The 22897-nt window shown below is 39.7% G+C and overlaps 1 protein-coding gene across 1 annotated transcript in view; it reads left to right on the top strand.

Annotated features, from left to right (window-relative positions):
* The window catches only part of LAMA4 (laminin subunit alpha 4), a 150250-nt gene that overhangs the window by 37583 nt on the left and 89770 nt on the right, over positions 1-22897 (top strand). The window contains exons 2-4 of the mRNA XM_012554407.2: positions 4252-4353; positions 14767-14891; positions 19795-19875. Coding sequence (XP_012409861.1) covers positions 4252-4353; positions 14767-14891; positions 19795-19875 — 308 coding nt within the window. The remainder of the gene's footprint in view (positions 1-4251; positions 4354-14766; positions 14892-19794; positions 19876-22897) is intronic.

The raw sequence follows: 22897 nt of genomic DNA, 5'->3' as shown, positions 1-22897 counted from the left end.
AACACAGGTCTTAGAGTTACTAAGAGAAGAGATTGATAATCAGAAATGAAACCAAAAAATAGCTCTGCTCTCATTCTTGAGAATACCTGCCTTCTAATATTATAACAAAGTTCAATTTTGCCAGTACCTGTAGAATTTCAAAAAAGAGGTCTGATAAAATAATAATAATAACAGGAGTCTCTGGAGTCATGATGAAATGTTTATACATTAAAAAAAACAACCGCCTTCAGTACACAGTGCTGGGAAAGCCAACACAACTTGTACAAGGAAAAGGTCATGGAAGCTCCATAGACACATCCAAACTCCCCGAGGGACCGAATTGCTGAGCTGAGGGCTGTGGGGACCATGGTCTCAGGGAACATCTAGCTCAATTGGCATAACAATTTTCTACATTCTACCTTGGTGAGTAGTGTCTGGGGTCTTAAAAGCCTCTGAGCAGCCATCTAAGATACTTCACTGGTCTTACTCCTTTGAGAGCATGAGAAAATGAAGAAAACAAGATACAAGGGAAAGATTAGTCCAAAGGAAAAATGGACCACAACTACCATGGCTTCCACCAGACTGAGTCCAGTACAACTATATGGTGCCTGGCTACCACCACTGACTGCCTTGACAGGAATTACAACAGAGGATCCCAGACAGAGCTGGAGAAAAATGTAGAACAAAATTCTAACTCACAAAAAAAAAGACCAGACTTACTGGCCTGACAGAGACTGGAGAAACCCCAAGAGTATGGCCCCTGGACACTGTTTTAGCTCAGTAATGAAGTCACTCCCAAGGTTCACCGTTCAGCCAAAGATTAGACAGCCCCGTAAAACAAAACAAGACTAATGGGGCACAACAGCCCAGGGACAAGGACTAGAAGGCAGGAGGGGACAGGAAAGCTGGTGATAGGGAACCCAAGGTTGAGAAGGGACAGTGTTGACATGTCGTGAGGTTGTTAACCAACGTCATAAAATAGTATGTGTACTAACTGTTTAATGAGAAACTATTTGTTCATAAACTTTCATCTGAAGTACAATTTAAATTTTTTTTTTTTTAAAAAAAAACAGCCTTAAATAACTCTTCCTTGAGGATATTCAGACTTCCCTTGAACTACTCATCAACCGCATTCCATGGACTCCCCTAAATTTCTACAACACTAGGACCAAGTTACCAAGTACATAGGTTCTAGTAGTGGCACCAGAAGGTCCCCATACCCAGGGCCTCTGTTAGCCTATGTGGCACCTTTATATGAATTTAAAAACAGAGCTTTCCCTCTGGCTAGATAAATTGGAAATTATAATTCTTCCTGGTGGACAAAGCCTAGCACACACAAGGACTTGGCCAGATTTTCACACCGACTCACCCTGCCCTCTCGGCAGGGGGCCAGGTGCCTGCTTAACACAACCCTACCCCTGCCTCCCTTTTTCTTCCTACCTCCCACAGTATAGAGATGGTAGCCAAGTTATCCTTCACCCAAGGTCATAGCCTTAGCCTAGGGAATGGATAAGCTTATGACAAGCACTCAAATGAAGCATCTCCTTCTAAACTTGGTATAACATGAAGATCTCATCTTGCATACAATCTACTCTAGGCAGTGGCTGCCTGGACTGTGTTGAGAAAGATCAGAGACTACATCCAGCTCTCGCTGGGAGAGTAGTGAATGGATTAGCAGTATATTCCATTGGTTCGTGCAGCACATACGCCTCAGATTTACTATCTTAGCCCAAACCACTCAGCTCACCCAGTCCTCATTAAGTCATTGTCATATACAGACACTGTGAGAGATGTTTTGAAGCAATTCTTCCACTGCTGGCCACAAGTTGGAGTCTTCAGGGAACTTTTTAAAAAGGCAGATTCTTTACAATTTTTCTGTAAGTCTAAAATTTCTAAAATAAAAAAAATTATTAAAAATATAGATCCCTTGGCTCCACCCTCAGAATTGCCCAGTCATAAGCTCCTCAGATGACTCTAATGTGGTCAGTTATCGAGCTCATAAATGACTATTTTGAAGGCTACCAAGATAAGAAAAACTAAGTCTCTTACTACTCTTATTCACTCCCCTTATAATTAAATCCTTCCTCGGCTGCTAACCAAAAGGTCAGTGATTTGAACCCACCAGCCACTCCATGGGAGAAAGAGGCAGCAGTCTGCTTCCATAAAGATTTACAGCCTTGGAAACCCTGTGGGGTTGCTATGAGTCAGAATCAGCTCGGTGGCAATGGGTTGGGTTTTGTTTAATGCCAAACTGCTGGATGCAACCCATTCGTGGGTCATCAAATCAATTTCATGGGTCATGGCCAGAACAGATTTTTAAATAAAATAGGAAAAATTAAGGTACATTAAAATTGACTATTTTTTTGTGAAATTTATTTCTGATATATACATATCTATCTACTGCATCACAATGAAAACATGTATTACTCTGGGACAAGAGTCAAAAGTGCTTGGAATTAAATGGTTAAAATTATATGCTTTACGCTGCAGTTTTAGCATCCTTCCCTCTCTTTTGTTCCCTAGTGCAAACCGAGAAAAAGGCTTACCATCAACCAAAGACTCTCCACTATGAATTTTAAATTGAATCCTCTCAGCCTTACTTACTCTCACCTTAAAAGACGGGTTTCTTTGCTTTTTCTTCATGGGCCAATGTCATTATTCTACATTAATCTTCCTCTAAATTGAATCTATTAAATTTTAGTTGTTGATTCCAAACTGGTGGTAGTTTTATACTGTGAATGGTGTGCAGTGTTTTTTTCTTTACTTAGAAGAAAAGCAAGAGGAAATAGGCTTGCGTAGCAGTCGACAGGGACTTCGGCCAGATACAATGAATAATTTCCTGGTAGCCAGGACAGGACAAATGACAATGGGTCGATGGGGGGTGTAATGTGAAATGTGTAAGTCTGTGGAAACAAACTAGATTCTTATCTGTCTGGAATTCCTTAGACAAAGCCTGTCTGATGAGCAGGGTGTGGACTCCCAGACCTGTAATGCTATTTCTGCCCTGTGTCATCGAAACAGTGCAAACAAACATAAAATGCATACTCATAAGCCCGATCACATAAACCAGAAACAATCCCACAGTATTTCTCAACTGGAACACAGGTGGCTTTTGGGAGGGCAGTTCACTGTTGAGCAGGTCGGCTGAACCATTGAAGGATCGTTTAGCATCCCTACAAGCCACTGAGTCTCTTTGGGTCTCGTTTCCTCGTCAATAGAATGAAAGAAAATAATGTGCTCTTCACAGAGTTGTGAAGATAAATGAAATGAACTATGAACAGCACCAGCACAGAGCCTGACAAGTACAAGAACTCACTAACTTCCTTACCCATCTCTTTAAACTTTTAGTGTCTGAAGAAATAGAATTTTTTAAGAGCCTAAGTTTATGAAAGACATGACTCTAAGTTGTTATGCCACTGCCAATAATTTCTGAAACTATTTAAGTCCTTATCTACAGGAAGAATAATGCAACTTCGCACCCTGACAAGTAGTCATGTTTTTGTTTTGTTTTGTCTTGGAAGAAATCATTAGAAATATTTCTTCTTCCTTGTTGATAGTTGCCATCCAGTTGACTCTGACTCTTGGCAACCTTACATTCAACAGAACGAAATGTTGTCCAGTGCTGCCTCATCCTCACAATTGTCAGTTTATTTTAATCCATTGTTTCTGCTATTGTGCCAATACGTCTCCCCAAGGGTCTCCCACACCCTCACTTGCCCTCTATTTCATCAGATATGATGTCCTCCTCCAGCAGTTGATCCCTCCTGATGATGTGTCCAAAGCAAGCAAGTGTTCTGTTGTGATCCGTATGGTTTTCACTGGCTAATTTTCAGAAGTGGATTGCCAGGGCTTTCTTTACAGTATCTCTTAGCCTGGAAGCTCCACTGAAACATGTCCACCATGGGTGATCCTGCTGATATTTGATATACCCGTGGCATAGCTTCCAGCATCATAGCAACAGGCGAGCTACGACAATGTGACAAACTGACAGATGTATGGTGGCCTTCTCCCTTACCATTACCTAAAAACTTTTTATTTTTTCTTACAATGATGGGCTTGCGTTAAGGGTGTTCCTATTCTTGTTGAAAAAGGTTAGAAAAGAAAAAAATGTAACAAAGAAGATTAGATATATGTCACTGAATGTGAGTGTAAATAGTTCATTTTACTATGTTTTGTAAAGAAATATGTAGCTTAATAATCTTATTCCTCTCAGAAAACAGTGACCAAAACTGATCTTTTCAATAATTAAAAGTTTTGACGTGTCTGTTTCAGAAATGCGGAGCTGGCTTCTTTCGTTCCCTGTCAGGAGAATGTTTGCCCTGTGACTGTAACAGTAATTCCAATGAGTGCTTGGACAGCTCTGGATTCTGTGTGGTAAGTTGAGGACACCTGTCATGCTTCACATTTTCACTTGGCCTTTGTATCTCCGATGGGAATAAAGTACTCTTTCTGAATGTTTGAGCTACCAAGGAGCAAGCAGTTAATCAAGCTCTTTTCTTACCCTTCATCCTTTCCTGTAAAACACATCGTGTAAACTACTTATGATTGTAAGGGGTCGCCAAGGCGTACGTGTGAATGTGCTCCATGAGGTAACTGCCTCTCCATCCTCAGCAGCTGGTTTCCTGCTGTAGGCCAGTGGTGATGGCAGTTGGAAATAATAGGCAGAGAAAGAAATCATCCATCCAAATTCCTCTGTAATAGTATAGTTCGCCATATGTTTGGCTTCACTCCACAGAAACCAGGAGAATAAAACAGTTGCTTCATGGCTTATTTTAGAATTTAAGATAATCAAGTCTACAGATCAAAATTAATGAGAAAAAAATTTAAGTGTTTGAACCAAATAGCTAATGAAGATGAAAACTCTGGCCTTGTAGTCTTTGTAATTCTGTATTCAAGCACCCAAGAGACTTTTTTTCCCCCCTTAACTGAAATGAGTTTTCTGATAGACTGTTCTTCAGTGGAGCTTGATGGAGAATTATGAAGGAGCCTGAGGAGCCTTCTAGCAGAGACATCCTTGCTGCATATGTCCCATTTTCTCTGAATGGACTGACAACTTAGTGAAAATGGGTATTGCAATATTTCCCAGAAGTGGCTTCAGTAGAAGTCATAGAAGGCATTTGATGCCATAAAGATCATGTTTGGGGGTTTGTTTTCTTTTGTTTTCTGACAAGCTGTTTTGATATAAATTCCCATCAGGCAAAAGAGGCTTTCTAAAACTGCAACAGTATTTTTGCATAAACTACATGAATGCTTAATGAAATACACCTATTTATCTCAAAATTAGCATAATTGTCCCTATTAAACAGATCATTGTGATCGCAAGTGGCCTCCAAGGCATGTACATAAAGTTACTACTTTACTCACTTATTACATCAGGATGCAAATTAGAACTTTTTCATTTATTTTGAACCTAGAAGTTGCCATATTTCTAGGGGCAAAGAGAATTAAGTGGCAAAACACTAAATGTTGCTCTTTGTAGTTTTTTGTTTAGTCTTGATATTTCTGTTTTCTCCTCCCCCATCTTCTTAAATAAGCATTACAATCCAGGATGTCCTCTGTTGTGGTGTAGGCATATGCAGCTGCCAAAGTCTACCCCTTTCTAATGCTTCCATCTCGGGTTTCCTGTTATTTTAATCCCAGTGACATTTGAGGGGAAAAAAAAAATATATGTATATATATATATATCCATGGATACACTTGAACTAATAGTATACATCTCTGATAATCTGACCAATTAAAGGCTCTTTGTTAGCGGTTTTATTAACATATGAGACCACAGGGACTGGCAAGCCCATCAGCTGCTGTTAGTTAGGCAGTAATAGGATGGAAGACTGAACTCAATTAAAGCAGAAAAAAGTCCTTCCTGCCAGTGCCTATGGAGAGCAACGACAAAGCCACTCTCCTTTATAATGACGTTGCCAGAACAGGAGCTATGATGGCTTCATCTTTGACCTAGACACAAGCTTCTGTGAGGGATATTCATATGATTACTTCACAGTTCCTGGGGCTTGCACAGTTCTAATAAATATGTGGGGACAGATTAGGGTGTAAACATTTATATGCACACGCAGAAAAGTTGCCATTTTTTTCTGCAATTACTTTATTCTGCCACAGAAAATTAGAGCGAGAAGAGATAACCATGTTATTCAAGCTAGTGGTGGTTCCCCCATCCCACCCTACCCAGAGGGAAATATCTTTTTTTCCTCTGATTAAAGTAATATATGTTCCATGCAAAAGCATTAATAACAACAGAACAGACATATACTGTGTATGATATTCAAACTGAAAATCACCCACAATTCTATCCCCTAGAGCTACAGATATTAATATACTACAGTCTTGTAAATTAATTTAAAAAGAAAAAAATGTAATTTGTATTTTATTAAATGTGAGGGGACAGAAAGGGCTTGCAAATATAGAAAGAATATTTTGTCACTTAGCTGACAAATATATTAAGTCTATGATGTCACACTGGAATCAAACTCAGTTTGTTCTGTTTCCTTTGGTATCCCTATTCCCACCTACTGACCAAACAGGGTCAGTTTCTCAGCTCCTGTCCTGTCACCCCACCTCACTCTCAGCTATCAGGGAGCGAGCAAAGAAGCAGCAGGCTCCACATTAACACTTCCTCCTAGCTTACCGTGAGCACCAGGTTTCAATCAGTTCTTAAACAATTTGCGAGGCCTAACACATTTCTTCAAGGAGCCCTGGTGGTGCAGTGTTTAAGTGCTCGGCCACTAACTGAAAGGTCTGCAGTTTGAATTCACCAGCCACTCCACTGAAGAAAGATGTGGCAGTCTGTTCGCTTAAAGATTACAGCTTTGGAAATCCTACGGGGCAGTTCTACTCTGTCCTAAAGGATTGGCATAATTTGGAACCAACTCGACGGCAATGGGTTTGGGATGCATTTCTCCCATCTTTCATAAGCAACCAAAAGTATATTTTGTCTTATTTTGATTTTATTTTGAAGGCTTTTAATGTCTCTGTAGCTACCTTGTCCTCCCCATCTGCTTCTAATTCTTCCTTGATTCTGATGTCTAATTTCTATTGGACCTTATGCTTTACAGACTTATTTTTAAGGAACTAAGTCAGTCAGCAACAGCATATAGAGAAAACAAAGTTGCACTATCATTTTAGATGTATCAAACAAGCCTGGTGATTTCTTCACAAGAGAAATGCTAAACGTGCAAATTCAGAAAGGTGGCTAAGTTAAAAGCAGCTTAATTAATGAAATCTCACCAGTACTGGGTGTCTTTCCAAGGGCCACTTGCATTTTATCAGAATGGGAGCACAGTGGGCAATACTCTCAGCTGAGTCAGTTAGGCAGGGCCTGAAAGTCCAAGCAACTCCAGTGAACATGGTGGGCTCTCCAAGAAGGTTCCAGAAAGAAGCACAAGAAAGGAATTGGAGGAAAGAAACAAATGGAAGAAAACAGATGGCTGGAATGTCTGGTCATAGATAACCCAGATTTTATCCCAGAATCTAGAGACTAGGTATGGACAACGAAGAATGGCCATAACTAAGGCCAGTTACTATCTAAAGAGCTGGTGCTTAGTCATTAAGGAGAAAGTCAGGAGTCCAACGGCAAGAACTAGAGTGGAGCAAACCTGATGTCTTAGTTATCTAGTGCTGCTATAATAGAAGTACTGCAAGTAGACGGCTTTAACAAATAAAAATTTATTCTCTCAAAGTCTAGAAGGCTAGAAGTCTGAATTCAGGGCTCCAGCGCTAGGGGAAGGCTTTCTCTCTCTGTTGGCTCTGGGGGAAGGTCCTTGTCATCAATCTTACCCTGGTCTAGGAGCTTCTCAGCACAGGGACCCCGGGTCCAGAGGACACACTCTGTTCCCACCTCTTCTTTCTTGGTGGCACGAGGTCCCTCTCCTCTCTGCTTGATTATCTCTTTTACATCTTGAAAGAGACTGACTCAAGATACAAGATACAAGATTGAGTGCTGCATCATTAACATAACTGCCTCTCATCCTGCCTAATTAACATCATAGAGGTTAGGATTTACAAGACATAGGATAATCATATCAGATCACAAAATGGTGGACAACCACAAAATACTGGGAATCATGGCCTAGCCAAGTTGACCACACATTTTGGAGGGACACGATTCAATATGTAACACCTGACTTGAGGTTCACCATAGGCATAGGGCTCCTTAGGTACCCTTTGATTAAACACTTTATTCATTTCTTGGTTTTATTCATCCATTTAACGCATCAACATTTACTGAGCACCACATAAAGATTTATGTGCCAGACATTATTCAAAGCTCTGGATTAAGTAACTCCCACTGTGTGGGCCAAACAGCTGCAGGGACAGAACACCTACTTGAAAATGCTTGTGGACATTGCCAATGTCATGAAGCTCCGGGTACTAGGACCATAGTTGCTTTAGAAACACATACAAAATCCCCATCTGCTCAGTGACAATCCAGTGAAAAACAGAAAAGAAACTTAAGCACCTGTGCCAGCATTGCAGAAAAAAATAAACCTAAATCTGAATCAAAATATTCCTATGTGAAACCATTGAAAAAGCTGCAAAAATATAATTGAAATCTAGAAGGGGATACACCAAACTATTAAGTATTTACATCTGGCTAGTGGAAATATTGATGGATTTTCTTTTCTTTTTTTACTTTAGAGTATACTAGCCCAAATTTTCTACAACTGCTTGTAATAATTTTATAATTAAAATGCTATTCATATTCAGATGGATTTCTACCCTGCCCTAAGCACAATGGAGAAAGGAAGTAACCCAATATATTGAAGGCTAATGAATTTTTTATTAGTCTCAGAACCTAATTAAAACCCTATTCAGGAAAGCAAAGATATTACAGCTCTAATTTCTGCAGACACTAGCATTTTCCTTATGATTTTCAAACCCTTCTTTATTACATATGTAAGGCAGAAATCAACCATGTAAGTCCCTGTAAGACTAAGCATGTGTGATCAATAAACCAGCACACTCATTAGATGTCCAAAAGAAGAATAAATTCATGTAAAGACTTCTTGTTCCTGTTTTACTTGAAACTATAACATTGGTGTCTAGATCAAGTGCATGATCTTTATTTTGAAGTTTTGACAATTTTTCAATCTACTGAAAAATTGGAAAAACATAAAATTTTTAAAATAATGATCAATTTGTTTCCATGCTAGCTAAGTTTTGAAACATCAGAATATTTCATGCCCAAAGAATTCTAAGGACATTTATCTTAGTGCTTTGTGCCTTCAACCCAAGAATATGACAGGAAGTGAATGCAAATAATAAGCTCACTATACATTTTTAGTCTTCTCCCTCTGCAGTCAGGAACTTGTTCCAGCTCTTATATTCTCCACCTCAATTAATGACAGCACCATTCTGCCAACCTCCCATACTTAGAAGCCTCAGAGTCTTCATCAACAACTACCTTTTCCTCTTACCCAACATTCATTTTAACACTAAATCCTGCCAATTCAACTAAGGAAGGAATCTCATCTCTCCTACATGGTCTCACAGCCTCCCTCCCCCAACCACTGCCACAGCCTCCCACATACTCGTCAGCTCTTCTTCCTCTAGGCTGTCTTCCACACTATCAGTAGGGATGTATTTCAAAAACACAACCTGATCAAGGCCTTTCCCTTTCTAAAATCTTCATGAGTTTCAACTCCAAACACACTGAACTTCTCACTGCCACCTGAGCATGCTCTGTACTTTCACAACCTGTGCCTAAAATTTTGTTCCTCTCTTCTCTACCTGGGAATTCTTGCTTACCCTTCAAGGCCTTATTTAAATGCCATCACCTCCATTAAGTCTTCTCCAACCTTCTCAGGAAGAGCGAGAAGAGGCCTTTTCCTTCTCTTTGTTCCATAGCATGTATGTACTTCATATATACCTCAGTTATAGCATCTAGCATACTATGTTGTTATTGGTTTACATCTTGGTTTCCTCCACAAGACTCTGAGTTATTCAAAGGTAGGGTCCAGGTCTTCTTAATTTTAATAAAAGTCACTGGTCATTGTCTATTATGATATCAGCTTAATCTGGGTTTGTTAAGCGAATGAATAAATTAATTAATAAAATAACAAACTAACTTAAATGCAAAAGCCTTTAATTTTATATTATGAGACACTTGGATGACTCCTTTATTGCAGTAAAATGTACTGTTTTGTTACACTCAGTGCCGAGTAACTAGTAAATGCTGTTAGCTGCATTGCGTCAGCCCCTGACTCATGACAACTGAAGTACAATGGAACAAAATAGTGCCCAATCCTACGCCATCCCCATGATCAGTTGCAGATCAGACCATTGTGATTCAGAGTTTTGGTTGGCTGATTTTTGGAAGTAGATCACCAGGCCTTTCTTCCCAGTCTGTCTTAGTCTGGAAGCTCTGTGGAAACCTCTTCAGCATCATAACAACATGCAAACCACCACTGACAGAGGTGTGGTAGCTATGTGTGAGGTGCATTGGCTGGCAATCAAACCGAGTCTCCCATGGAAGATGAGAATTCTACCACTGAACCACCAATGCTCCTGTAACAAGTAAATAATGCTGCCTATACCAGGGGTTTCCATCTAGATTCTTACTTCTTAGAGTATATCCCAGATCAGCAACATTGGCAATACTTGGGAGTTTGTTAGAAATGCAAGCTCTCAGGCCCCACCCCGGACCCCCTGAATCAGAATCTGCATTTTAACAAGATCCCCAGGTGATTTCCTGTGCATATTAAAGTTTGAGAAGCATTGATCTAGACACAGCAGTGATTCTCAAACTTTTTGGTCTCAGGATAGAAGATACCAAAGAGTTCTGGTTTATAGGGATTATATCTATTGACATTTACTATATATGAAATGTAAACTGAGAAATCTTTGTAATATTCACTTACTAATGCATTTAAAATAACAATTTAAAAGCCTTTCCATGTTACCATAAATATGTTTTTATAAAAAATAAACACATTTTACAAATTAAAAATCTTTTTAATGTCTATCTTAATAGAAGGCAGCTGAATTCTCATATCGGCTTCTGCATTCAATCTGCAGTGATATGTCATGCAGCCTCTTAGCCTTATTTTGAGAATAGTTTTGACCTCCCTGAACAGAGAAGCACTAATCTAGATAGACTATAGTTTTGCATAAAACATGCTGACAAACCACAGGCAGGCGAACCTGATCCTTTCAGGCCTTCTTCATACATTATGCTGGTGCTGTGGCCAAATCAGCAAGACATCATTTCTCATGTGGAGACACAGCTGGGGCCCAAATAGCACTCTTAACACTTATCTGCAATCGATTGTCTAGATGCAGCTTTCTCAACCACTTGTCAAAGATTCAGAATGCTTATTTCATTTTTAAGCGGATTCAGTTTTATTAAAAAAACGTTTCCCCGACAACATATTTACTGTTGTCATTTTTTTGTTTGTTTTCTGTTTTTTAAATGGCAGAGCACTGAAGGTAAAGGGATATTTGTAATCTCAGATTCAGGGCTAGAAGAAATCTAGTTTAAATCTTCATTTTACAGATAAGGGAAATGAGACCCAAAAAGATCAAGTGCCTTGTTAAAAGTCATCCAGCTAGAAAATGAAAGAGCTAGGGACCTTTTCTCCCTACCTCCAGCACTCTCTCTGTAACGATGTTCATTGATGTCTTTTAGGGAAGGAATAGCATAACAAACCCTTTAGAAGCCAGATGAGGAAAGTCAATATTTGCACTCCGAGCATTTAGAGGTTCAATAAAATTTGGTGGCTTTGCCCTTGAGGGTAATTGGTCCCTATGGCTGCCATGGCGGAATTAGAGCCTGACAAGGAATCCAAAGCATCCATCAAGCCATAAGGGGACAGAATCAGGGATTAGCTCATTTTTGCAGCTTAACAGTATTTCCGCATGAAGAATGGCTTACATCTTACACTAGGCTTGTTTTCTTTTGTACAGATGGCTTTCGTCTGTCCAACAAGGACTCAGACAAATTTGACCCCAGTGTATGAAGAGCCCTGCCAGATTGCTTATGGCTTAGATTTGTGGTAGGCAGTTAAATTTGGCAAGGCTCATTGGTTTTCCCTGATGAAAGACTACCACCAATTTTGAGTTAGCTGTGGGTATATGTTAATTTCCTTTACTTGCACAGACATTAATTCACCCTTTCCTTCATTTTCCTTTTCTTTTCCCCAACAAATATTTCTGAAGGCTTACTCGGCACAAGGCACAATATTCAGCCCTGTGAGGGAAATAAGTTAACATGCTGGTGTCTGCACGTCGTACTTTGTTCTTCAGAGTTTCTCATTGATCTGTCAGGCAGTCTGAACAGGCCCCTAAACTCTGCTCTAGTAACTTAATTTTAATCAGGTGCCGAAGATTGTCCATATTTAATGGCTGATCAAATGCCCAAAGAGTATTCAACTAGGGTAGCTTGTTGCCCACGTGAGGACTTCTCCCTTAAAAAAAATTATTGTGGTGAGATATACAATACGAAACATTTGCCTTTTCAACTATTTTTTATGTGTACGATTCAATAACATTAATTACGTTCACCATACTGTGCAACCCACTATCCATTTCTAAGTTTTTTTAATCACCCTTAACAGAAACTAAGTACTCTTTAAGCAATACCCCTCCATTTTTTCCTCCAACCCACCTCTGGTAGGTATTAATAAACTTTGGTCTCTATGTGTTTGCCTATTCTGATTACTACACGTAGGTGGGGTCCTACCCTGTTTTTCCTTTTGTGCCTGACTTATCTCACACAGCATGATGTTCATCCATGTTTTAGCATGCATCAGAATTTCTCTTTATGGATGAATAATATTCCATTGTATGTATAAACCACATTTTATTTATCCATACTGTTGATGGACACTTGGGTTTTTTCCACCTCTTTGCTACTGTAAATAATGCTGCAAAGAACAATGGTGTACAAGTATCTGTTTGAGTACCTGCTTTCAGTTCCTTTGGGTATATACCTAGGAGTGGAATTGCTGAATCATATGGTAATTCTGGAGACCCTGGTGGCGTAGTGGTTAAGAGCTACAGTTTCTAACCAAAAGGTCGGCAGTTTGAATCCACCAGGCGCTCCTTGGAAACCCTATGGGGCAGTTCTACTCTGTCCTTTAGGGTTGCTATGAGTCAGAATCGACTCAACGGCAGTGGGTTATGGTAATTCTTTGTTTAACTTTTTGAGAAACTACTATACTGTTCTCCATAGCAACTGCACCATTTTATAATCCCACCAGCAATGGATGAGGGTGATTTCTCCCTTTTGACTCGTATGTTGAACTTCATTTAAAGCTCAAATTGTTACTAAAATAGTCAGACACCTTCTAACGCAGCCATTTTATGACTTTATTTTGGGAAAGGAAACTTTCTCCAACAACAATGTAGAAGCAATATAACATGGGCATTAACAGCATAGCCTGTGGAGACAGAATGTCTAAGTTTGAATCCCACTTTTGCCATCTACTAGCTGTGTGACACTGGGCAATTTACTTAACCACTCTGTGCCTCTGTCTCGTCATAGGTAAAATAGGGAAAGATAATAACCTACCTTAGGGTTGTTGTGAGAATTAAATTAGTTAATCCATGTAAAATATTTAGAATGTAGGGCCTCACTATTATCTCATTCTGAACCCCAAGACAGAATGTAAGGACAAACTAAAGAGCTCAGAGTCCAACCCACTACTGCCCCATCTTGCCTTCCCCAAGGTAGCTCCACAGAACACTCTAAAAAAAAAGTTGTTCTGTTGAAGCTCCAGTGCATAGATGTTACTAAGGAAATTATTCAAATAGGAAGGTGCTTTTTGGATGGGATTCTAACTCTAACAGTATACTTTTTCACTAAAAACTCCCTTTGATCTTAATACTGTCTGTGAATGTAAAGATGAAAATATCATAGTGCTGATGGCATTAACTTGTGTAATCCAGTCTACTCCAGTTGGATAAAAATGTTAACATTCTAGCTTATGGAGTACAAGTTAGAAATCAATTCATCAGCCTGCAAACAGCTACTGAGTGCCTACTCCAATCTAGTTGAAGGTAATATAGTGTTGAAAGACCTCGTGTTGGGGAGGGGTTGCTGAGGCTGACAACAGATGATGATAGTACAGTGTGGGTAGTGGAAGAGGGGAAAGGTCAGGGAGGGGAGCACCAGGGAGGACTTCCTGGAGGCTTTGAGGCCTGGTACAGATCTAGAATGATAAACAGGCCTTCTAGGCAGTAGATTCAGCCTGTTTTGTACCATTATTCTTATTCAACTCACAGTAAATGCAGAAATTATGCTAATAAACCAGCTTACTATTTCTTGTACGTCAATATCCAAAATACCCGCCGATTATCAGAATGCTTTTTATCTATTATCTATTCCATTTAGGCTTCAGTCTGTGACATTTGGTTCTTCCAAGACCATAAATCCTTATTGTTCCCATTGTCATGGGTAAGCACTTGATCTATGGAGATCACAACCAGTAATTTTTTTTTTTATTCCAAGTCAGTAAACTGATGATTCTGGAACATCCAGAGTTTGATCATTCTGATTCTCATTCTGAATTGAAATGAATAATCCCTTCTGCACACAGGCTCTAAAGAGAGTTCCCTGACTGTCAGTGAGCACACTGAAGTCCAGGATGAATCCATCTGCTCTTGTCCACACTCTGTAGCATTGACTGGGGCCAACATGGCTCCTCTGAGCTGACCAGTAGTGATGCCTCCATCTATTCTCCCAAACCTGATGTCCCCTTTGCTTGAATTTGCAGATACGTTGTCTGTAAAATTTATTTTGTGTGGTTTTCAATTTTCCTTTCTTTTGTCTCATAGAACTGCCAGCGAAACACGACAGGGGAGCACTGTGAAAAGTGTCTGGATGGTTACATCGGAGATTCCATCAGGGGAGCACCCCAATTCTGCCAGCCATGCCCCTGTCCCCTGCCCCACATTGCCAGGTAAGTCCTAGAGAAAGGTGGCTGATCTGGATTCTTTTACTGCTTGATATAATTTTTTTTTTGCCCTATTCAGGGTTCTAATGCATTTGTATAGTCAAAACTGAGGACCTCAAGTTGAAATGAGACTGCAAAAGATATAGAAAGGTCTCTAGTATAAATACACTTTTGGGAAGCTTAAGCATTTGCAGTATAGATGATGACTCTGCTCCCAGTATATTGGGGTGCATCATAAGATCAATGAAGTCACCTAAGTTTTGTAAGTGAGGCTAGTTTCATCTTTTTGGGGCTATCCCTTGACTTACGGAGACCACAACTGGTAATGCCAACAGATTCATTTTAATACAATATTTTCAGTAGTATTGTTTCTTCTGATTCTTACAGAGTAGACATTTCCCTGTATATGACAGCCAAATAGGCTTTTCGAGCAGAATTAGAACACAGATAAACACAGTACATGTTTTAGGCCAATCAGGTCATAGATGATTTCCAGGAAATCTAATTCTCACTCTTGGCTCTATTTTGACTTGAGTGAGAAGTTAAAGAGAATAGACCAACATCTTAACAGAAATAATGGAATTCATTCAGGCATGTAATATGTATAAACCTTGCAGTCAAGGCTAACAGGAAAGACATGACTGGCCATGTTATGAGCTTAAAAATGATAGATTTTGAGTTAAAATGGTGTAGTGAAAGACCAGAGTCCCTGGGTGGTGCTAACAGATAAAACACTCGGCTGCTAACCAAAATGTTAGAGGTTCGAGTCTACCCAGAGGCACATCAGAAGAAAGCCTTGGTGATCTACTTCTAAAAAATCAGCCCTTGAAAACCCTGTGGAGCACAGTTTTACTCTGACACACATCGGGTCTCTGTGGGACAGAATGGACTCGACAAACTTTTGTTGTTGTTGTTTGTTTGTTTTTAGTGGAAAGAGCAATGGACTTACATTTGTATCCCTGCTTTCTCACGTAGCAACTATGTGATCTCAGACCAGTTACTTTCTCTGTGTCTCATTTTCCATGGGATTTGGAGTCCGGGAGATCAGGTTCAGATCTTGGCTGCATTCCTTGATTCTTTTACCTGCTCTGAATCTCAGCTTTGTCCTTAGTAGAATCGAAATTGGCATGAGGCTTTACCTTCTAGGGTTGTGAGGAGGAGACTAGGGTAATACGTGTGGAACGTCTAGGTTAATGCCTTGCAAATGGTAAGGTGTTTGGTAGATGTTGGCTTTACTGAACACAACCATTATATTTTTTATAGCACATATTTTGCTTACTCTATGTCAGGCACTGTTCTAAGTGCTTGGATGTAATATTTATATAGTTAGTAGCTGTTGTAAAGATTAAATTAAATAATGCATATAAAATTACCAAAAAACTCTTTAATACCACTCTCTCTCTCACACACACACACATTCATAAAGAGAAAAGAGGGAGAGAAGATGACAACCAGATTTCTCCCGATCCTTTTTCTTAATTGAAAACCAATAGCAAATAACATTTCACCTAATAGCTTGTGATTTGTTCAAATTCTCTAATGAGCCTGAGAGTGAAGAAGACAGAAGTTTAAATCCCCATTTTTCTTTAGAAGTCTAAACTGCCTCAGCACTTGCTTTGTGATTTTTCATGTCTGATAGTAGTAATAATGTGTGCAAAATGGATGGTACACTGAGAGTAGAAAACTCAAACATTGAATATTCTATTATTTTCACTCAAGTGTGTCCTGATTTATGAGCCCCATTTGCCTCATGTAGGTGTATTCTTTAATTGTTCATTACTATTCTGCTCCCAATCATTAGTCTTAAGCAAGTCTGATGAGATGTTTAGCATGCCTCTCATTTGCCAAGGGATAGTTATTTTATTAAATATATTTATATTTTATTAAACATATATTAGAAAGTGTCAGACTATTTTAGTAACAATTGGAAGTACCCAACTTCCTAACAATAACAGGTTTCACTCGTTCTCCCATATGAATGAAGATGTTGTGTAGCATCATCTACTCAGAAAAGGTTTACAAGTTTTGCGCTACAGTTTCTTTAGATAGTAACAGATGAATTAGAAAGGCAGTCCAGACGTTTCCTCCTAATTATATTGCCCCACTATTGCTCTTTTTGCCTCATTCATATGACAAGACTTTCTTATCTAGATTATTTGACATTAATGTCTTGAGATATGAGACTTTTGAAACCTCATTTGCTGTGGACTGAGAAGTCTTGTCTACCTTCAAGCAACAAATATTTGTTCAACACTTCTTATGTGCCAGTCATATGCTAGTCACTGGTGACACAGCAGTAAATAAACAGTCAAAAAGTCATGCCTTCCTTAAAATAGTAATGGATTCTGAAGCTCCCAGAGCTATCTAACTTTTGAGCTAGATTATCCAGTATTTCAGTTGAGCAAGAAGCTCTTCTGAAGGCTATTAGCCCTTTCAAGTAAATAAAGCAGAAACTTAACCAACTGGGTAATGAGCCTCCTGTCCTGAAAGAGAAACCAGTTTTCACAGAAATCAAGGGCCACCATCTCTAACTGTGTTCTTTCCCTATGTGTGTGAGTGGATCCCGGATTCAAAGGAGTGGTTGAGGGACTTAGGGAATGGGCTCTGCAGTTAAGTCCATATTCACAAATATGAAAACAGAAGTCTCTGTAGTGCAGACTGGATCTGCTGTAAGTTATACCAAAAATCAGTAAGTTGCCACTTATGATGTAAACAACATTATGTGAGAGTAGGGAGGGGTTAGTTAGTGAGGGTGTGAAATAGCTACTGTTTTCTCTGTAGTGACAATAGCTCTACTTCCCTTGGAGGAAAAAAACTGGCTACAAAAAAGCGACTGGTCTGTGGTCATAGATCAGGACGAATTTGCCTAGATACTACAAAGTTTGCTAGCCTTTCATCTGGCGTTATTGACTTAATTAACTAATCTCGAATATTAAGCGAATATCTAATCAAAAATCAGGTAGCCTATTGCCTCTTTCTGTTGTTGTTGTTAGATGACTTTTTCTACTTTAAAAAAATGCATATTTTTATTTTCTATAGAAATAAAAGTGCCTAGAACTTTTATTTAGAACCCAGACAGGCACCTGTAATGGAATCTGAAATACACTTTGAAAGCTCCACTAGTTGAGTCTACAGACCCAGGGTCTGAATTTCTGGATTTCCACTTAAAATGACCATATCAGAAAACAAAGAAAATGATGTTTTAGAGAGTTAAACTAGCAAACAAAGTGCTGAGTCTATTTCTCCTTAAGTTCCCTAAGGCTCCCGTCCACTTGGAGGGGGCGCCACGGTGGTTAGAGTGGGCTGAGCGAAGTGTGGTGTTTTTATTTTCCTAGCCAGAAACAGAAAAAGATAAGAAAAACATAAACAATCAATGTTGATGAAAAACGAAAGAGAACACTCAATGGCTAGTATTGCTTCTGAGACTCCCGCCACTGCTACCAGTGGTCACACGCATGTTCCCAGGGACCATTCGCACAGAGTTTGTTTAGTTTGGGGTTGGCCAGACATCCTTCATGTCTACCAGGAGCTATGGTAATCTCTCCAATTAAGAAAAATGTCGTCTGTTTGAAACAGCAGGACATCAGGTAAAGGCAGATGACTCCAGACGCCAGCAGATGTTTCAGCCCTTCAAGCCGCGGGTGGGCTGCTGGGTGGAACGCCTTCAAAGAAAAGATGCAAGGGGATCTGCTCAGGTTCTGGACACTAAAACTGACAGTGTTTCTTTAAGTAGGCTAAAGAATAAGCAAAATAAAGGGTAAAAGGCCAAAGAAATGTAATTTTGTTGGAATGCTTTTCCCAAGCTCTTATAGAGAAAATAAATTGTGGGTATTGTCTTTCACTGAGAAGTACATACTGTTTTCTGACTGATTTTATAAATGTCTTCAAACTAAGCAAACACATCCATTTGCTTTCCTCCAAAGACCATTAGGGTAGAATTGCTGATACATGCAGGAACATGAGAGCAGCAGGTCACACTCCATTGACTGTACAGTACCTAAGCCAAAACTAATTTAGAAGTCTTTAAAAATTTTCACATCCCCTTTTACGTAAGACGGATTCATGCATTGATGCAGAATTTTCCAAACATGTGGGGAACAATATTCCATCTCCCCTACTTTAAAAATTAGGATAGTTATTTTTTCTGTTGCACCATTATTTTTATTACTTTTTTTTTGTCCCATGTCCTGAATTTTATTATCTCAGAAAAAAAAAAAAAGAATAATCAAGAGCAGGGATCCAGTGGACTAAAATCCTTTGTCTGTGGAGTTTCTGCATCCTTTATTCCCACTCTTTAAAATATCCATGAGAGAAACGAAGGGTCTACGGAGATTACAGAATATAGTTTAGAAATGGTTCCTGACCTTCAAGAGAGGAAGACATCTAGTGCAGAAAAAAAAAAAAGGTAGGGGTGGACATGCAGTCAACTTTGAAATGTATATTCAGAGAGTGGTGGGATAAGAGAAAATTCCAGTATTAATCTAAAATTCCAGGTAAACTTTGATTATTTCTGTTTGATTATTTATGATTTATTTATTACTTTATTTCTGGTTTTGAAATATGTGTTTTAAACTCGCATTTAAAAAACATATACCCGAAGTTCTGGAAATTCCCACTGATACAAGCAAAAATAATGAAGCCCTTTATGGACAATGAAGTAAGGTAGATCTGAGAAATTGTCCCACCAATAGAGTGGCACTTTCTAGCCGGGCCTACTTGTCTATAGTTACCTGAAAGGAAGAGGACTTAATTTAAGCAAATCATATGATCACACCATTAGAACTTGAGGGGGAGCATGGTAGAGATGACCTATTAAAAGTTAAGACAAAAGCTTGGATCTAATCAAAAGTTTAGACAGTGTCTACGATAAAGTATGGATTTGACTCCTAATATTCTGTTACAATTCTAGTTTTGCAGAATCCTGCTATTGGAAAAATGGAGCTGTTCGATGTATTTGTCAAGAAAACTATGCTGGACCCAACTGTGAAAGGTAGGCTAATAATATTCTCTCCTTTCTGTGTTGGACAAAGGAAGCTTTCTGTTTCTTAGACTCATCAGTTCTGCTACACTCCCATTCAATAGGTCTGGAAGTGGGTGCTTAAGCTGAGAAGTTGAGGGACCACATTTCAGAACCCCTTGGGGAACTTTCACCAAATCCCATGCCCCAGATATAACTATAATAATATGCACCCTAGAATCCAAGCCAGAACCATATCTTATGATAAAGAAACAGGGAAAGAGGAAACTGAGTATGTGTGTTTTGATAAGACTCTATAGACAGACCTGATAGCTCTCTCTCCACCACGGAGAACCAGTCCTACAATTAATATTTACACAAATAAATAAATAAAAGAGTGACTCTCTCTCAGTAAATGAAAAGTGAATCTTCAATCAGGCAATACATTGAAAAAAAGCACTAACCTATTATTTAACACGAAGTTCCTGGATCGTGCAGGTAACACACTCAGCTGCTATCTGAAAGGTTAGAGGTTCCAGTGTACCCATAGGCACCTTGGAAGAAAAGCGTGGCAATCTACTTTTGAAAAAATCAGCCATTGAAAACTCTATGGAATACAGTTCTACTCCGACACACATGGGGTCGCCATAAGTCAGAGTCAACTCAATGGTAGATTTTTTTAAAAAATTATTTAACATTCTTTACATTATCTAAGAAAACCCGTTGTCATTGAGTCGATTCCGACTCATAGCGACCCTATACAGAGGACAGAGTAGAACTGCCCCCATAGGATTTCCAAGGCTATAATCTTTATGCAAGCAGACTGCTACATCTTTCTCCTGAGAAGTGGCTGGTGAGTTTGAACCACTGACCTGTGAGTTAGCTGCTGAGCACTTAACCACTACTCCCCTGAGAAGTAACCAAATTCCGTGGAAATTTGTGTTTTCTGAATCCCTGTTTGGTATTTACACATAACAGTCCTTTTAAATTCTTGTGGGTGTGGCCCCTAAGAATATGAATCTTCCCACTGAATTATTTCTTGCTAAGACAGTTCCCATTCTCTCCACCTTGTCAGCTGCTCACAGTTTTCTAAGTTAAAGCAACTTTTGCTAAGAGTCTCACAGAGAGGCCTTCTTGTTTTTAACAGAAATGCCATTAACTCTGGGCTCGCCATTGTGTTTAGGAAGCTAAAATGTGTGATGCCATAGAGACAGGGAGGGAAGGGCCAGGAGGCACTCATCAAGGATCCAGTGGAACATCTGCAGTGTGCTTGCCTCAGAAACAACACGCTCACGGCTGCACCTCAAGACGGCCCCCAAACTCTGGCTGGGCTTAAAATTTAAGCCCTAAACGAAGCAATTTTGCTTCTAAAGAAAATATCCTCCAGCTCTCAAAGAGTAGTTCTGCAACTCTTTAAACGGCCTCAGTGTCTGTGGTATAGAGAAAAACTCCACACTTGGAGAGATAGATTGATAGTTGCCCTGGAGTCAACTCTGACTCATGGCAACCTTATGTACAGCAGAACAAAACATTGCTCAGTTCCTGCATTACCCTCACAATTGCCGGCATGTCCAAGTCTATTGTTGCAGCTTCTGAGGGTATCCTTCACACTTGCTTGCCCCTTACTTCACCAAACATGGTGTCCTCCTCCAGCATCCCTTCTGCTGATATGTCCAAAGCAAGCAAGTTGGACAACGTTCTGTTTTGTTCCATAAGGGTTTCATTGACTAATTTTTGGACGTAGATCTCCAGGCCTTTCTTCCTAGTCTTTTTTAGTCAGAAGCTCCGCTGAAACCACTATGGGCGAACTCGCTGGTATTTGAAATACTGGTGGCATAGCTTCCTGCATCACAGGAACACACTGACAGTTGGAGGGCCTTGTCATTATGATTGTTACATGTATAAAAATATGGCTATTTCTTTTACTAAAAGGGTTTTTACTAAAGGGTTGTAGATTTTTTTCTTTTTTTTTTCTTTTTTCTGTAAGGGCAGAGGGAAAGTGAGAACTGAGGGCCCACATGAATTGCATCCACTAGCAGGACTGGAGAAGCCCTGGTGGCACAATGGTTAAATGCTCCACTGCTAACGGAAAGGTCAGAGCTTCAAACCCACCAGCTGTTCCTCGGGAGCAAGATGTGGCAGTCTGCTTCCGTTTTACAGGGTCGCTATGAGTCAGAATAGACTCGGCAGCAATGGGGTTTAAAGGAGGGACTGATAAGATTGATTAACTGATTACCTTCAGGTGACTAATGTTTGGGACACAATCATTCCGTATTTCCTTATTCGAGGACTAAGGAACAGGAGGCACCTGATTTGCTTGCTCAGGGGGTGTCTGAGATCGTTAATCAGTCATGGATCGAGCTTTTTCTCCTTAACGTCTGAGGTTAAACTCATTTTAGTCTGATAATGATTGAGCAGTGTTATCAGCTAATGGGTGTTGATGACTCCTGTGAGGGGAGTTAATGGCCTTAAGTTGGGTCCTGCTAAGCAAATATAGAGCTGCCCAGAAGTGAAGTCATCTCAGCCCCCATGGGCTCAGTCCTTCAGAATAACACAGGGGTGCAGATAAGTGTTCTGTCAGCAACAGTTGTAGGAGGTGGGTGGTGGGTAGAGCTTACATAGGGACAGCATGCCCAGCTTTAGACATGAGATTGTACATGGTAAATCCCTGGCACACTATGGAGGCTCACGGGACCTGCAATTGCCCAGTTAAGTAGAGTCAGAGCTGGTGTTTATCCTGGAGCTGGGAATGGTAGGATTGAGGTAAGAGCACCAATTCTTAGGGAGGTGGAAGTGGAGTAGTTAAAGATTTACAGTCAGTCTGGCTGGGTTTGTATCCCAGATCCAGCACAATTTATTTGACCTTTCTGGCTCCCAATTTCCACATCTACAGAATGGAGAAAATAAAAACATCCACCTCATAGGACTGTGGTGAGTTAACACTGTAAAGCTTATAGTACGGAGCCTGGCACTTAATAATGTTCAATTAAAATTAACTGATGGTCACAAGTCATTGTGGTCATTGTTCAATTTCTGCCACTGGCAGAATGTGTGC

This window comes from Trichechus manatus, unplaced genomic scaffold, assembly GCF_000243295.1.
Source record: "Trichechus manatus latirostris isolate Lorelei unplaced genomic scaffold, TriManLat1.0 scaffold00017, whole genome shotgun sequence".
Taxonomy (NCBI): Eukaryota; Metazoa; Chordata; class Mammalia; order Sirenia; family Trichechidae; genus Trichechus; species Trichechus manatus.
The sequence above is the reverse complement of the archived record's forward strand: the minus strand, read 5'-3'. Positions and strand labels throughout refer to the sequence as shown.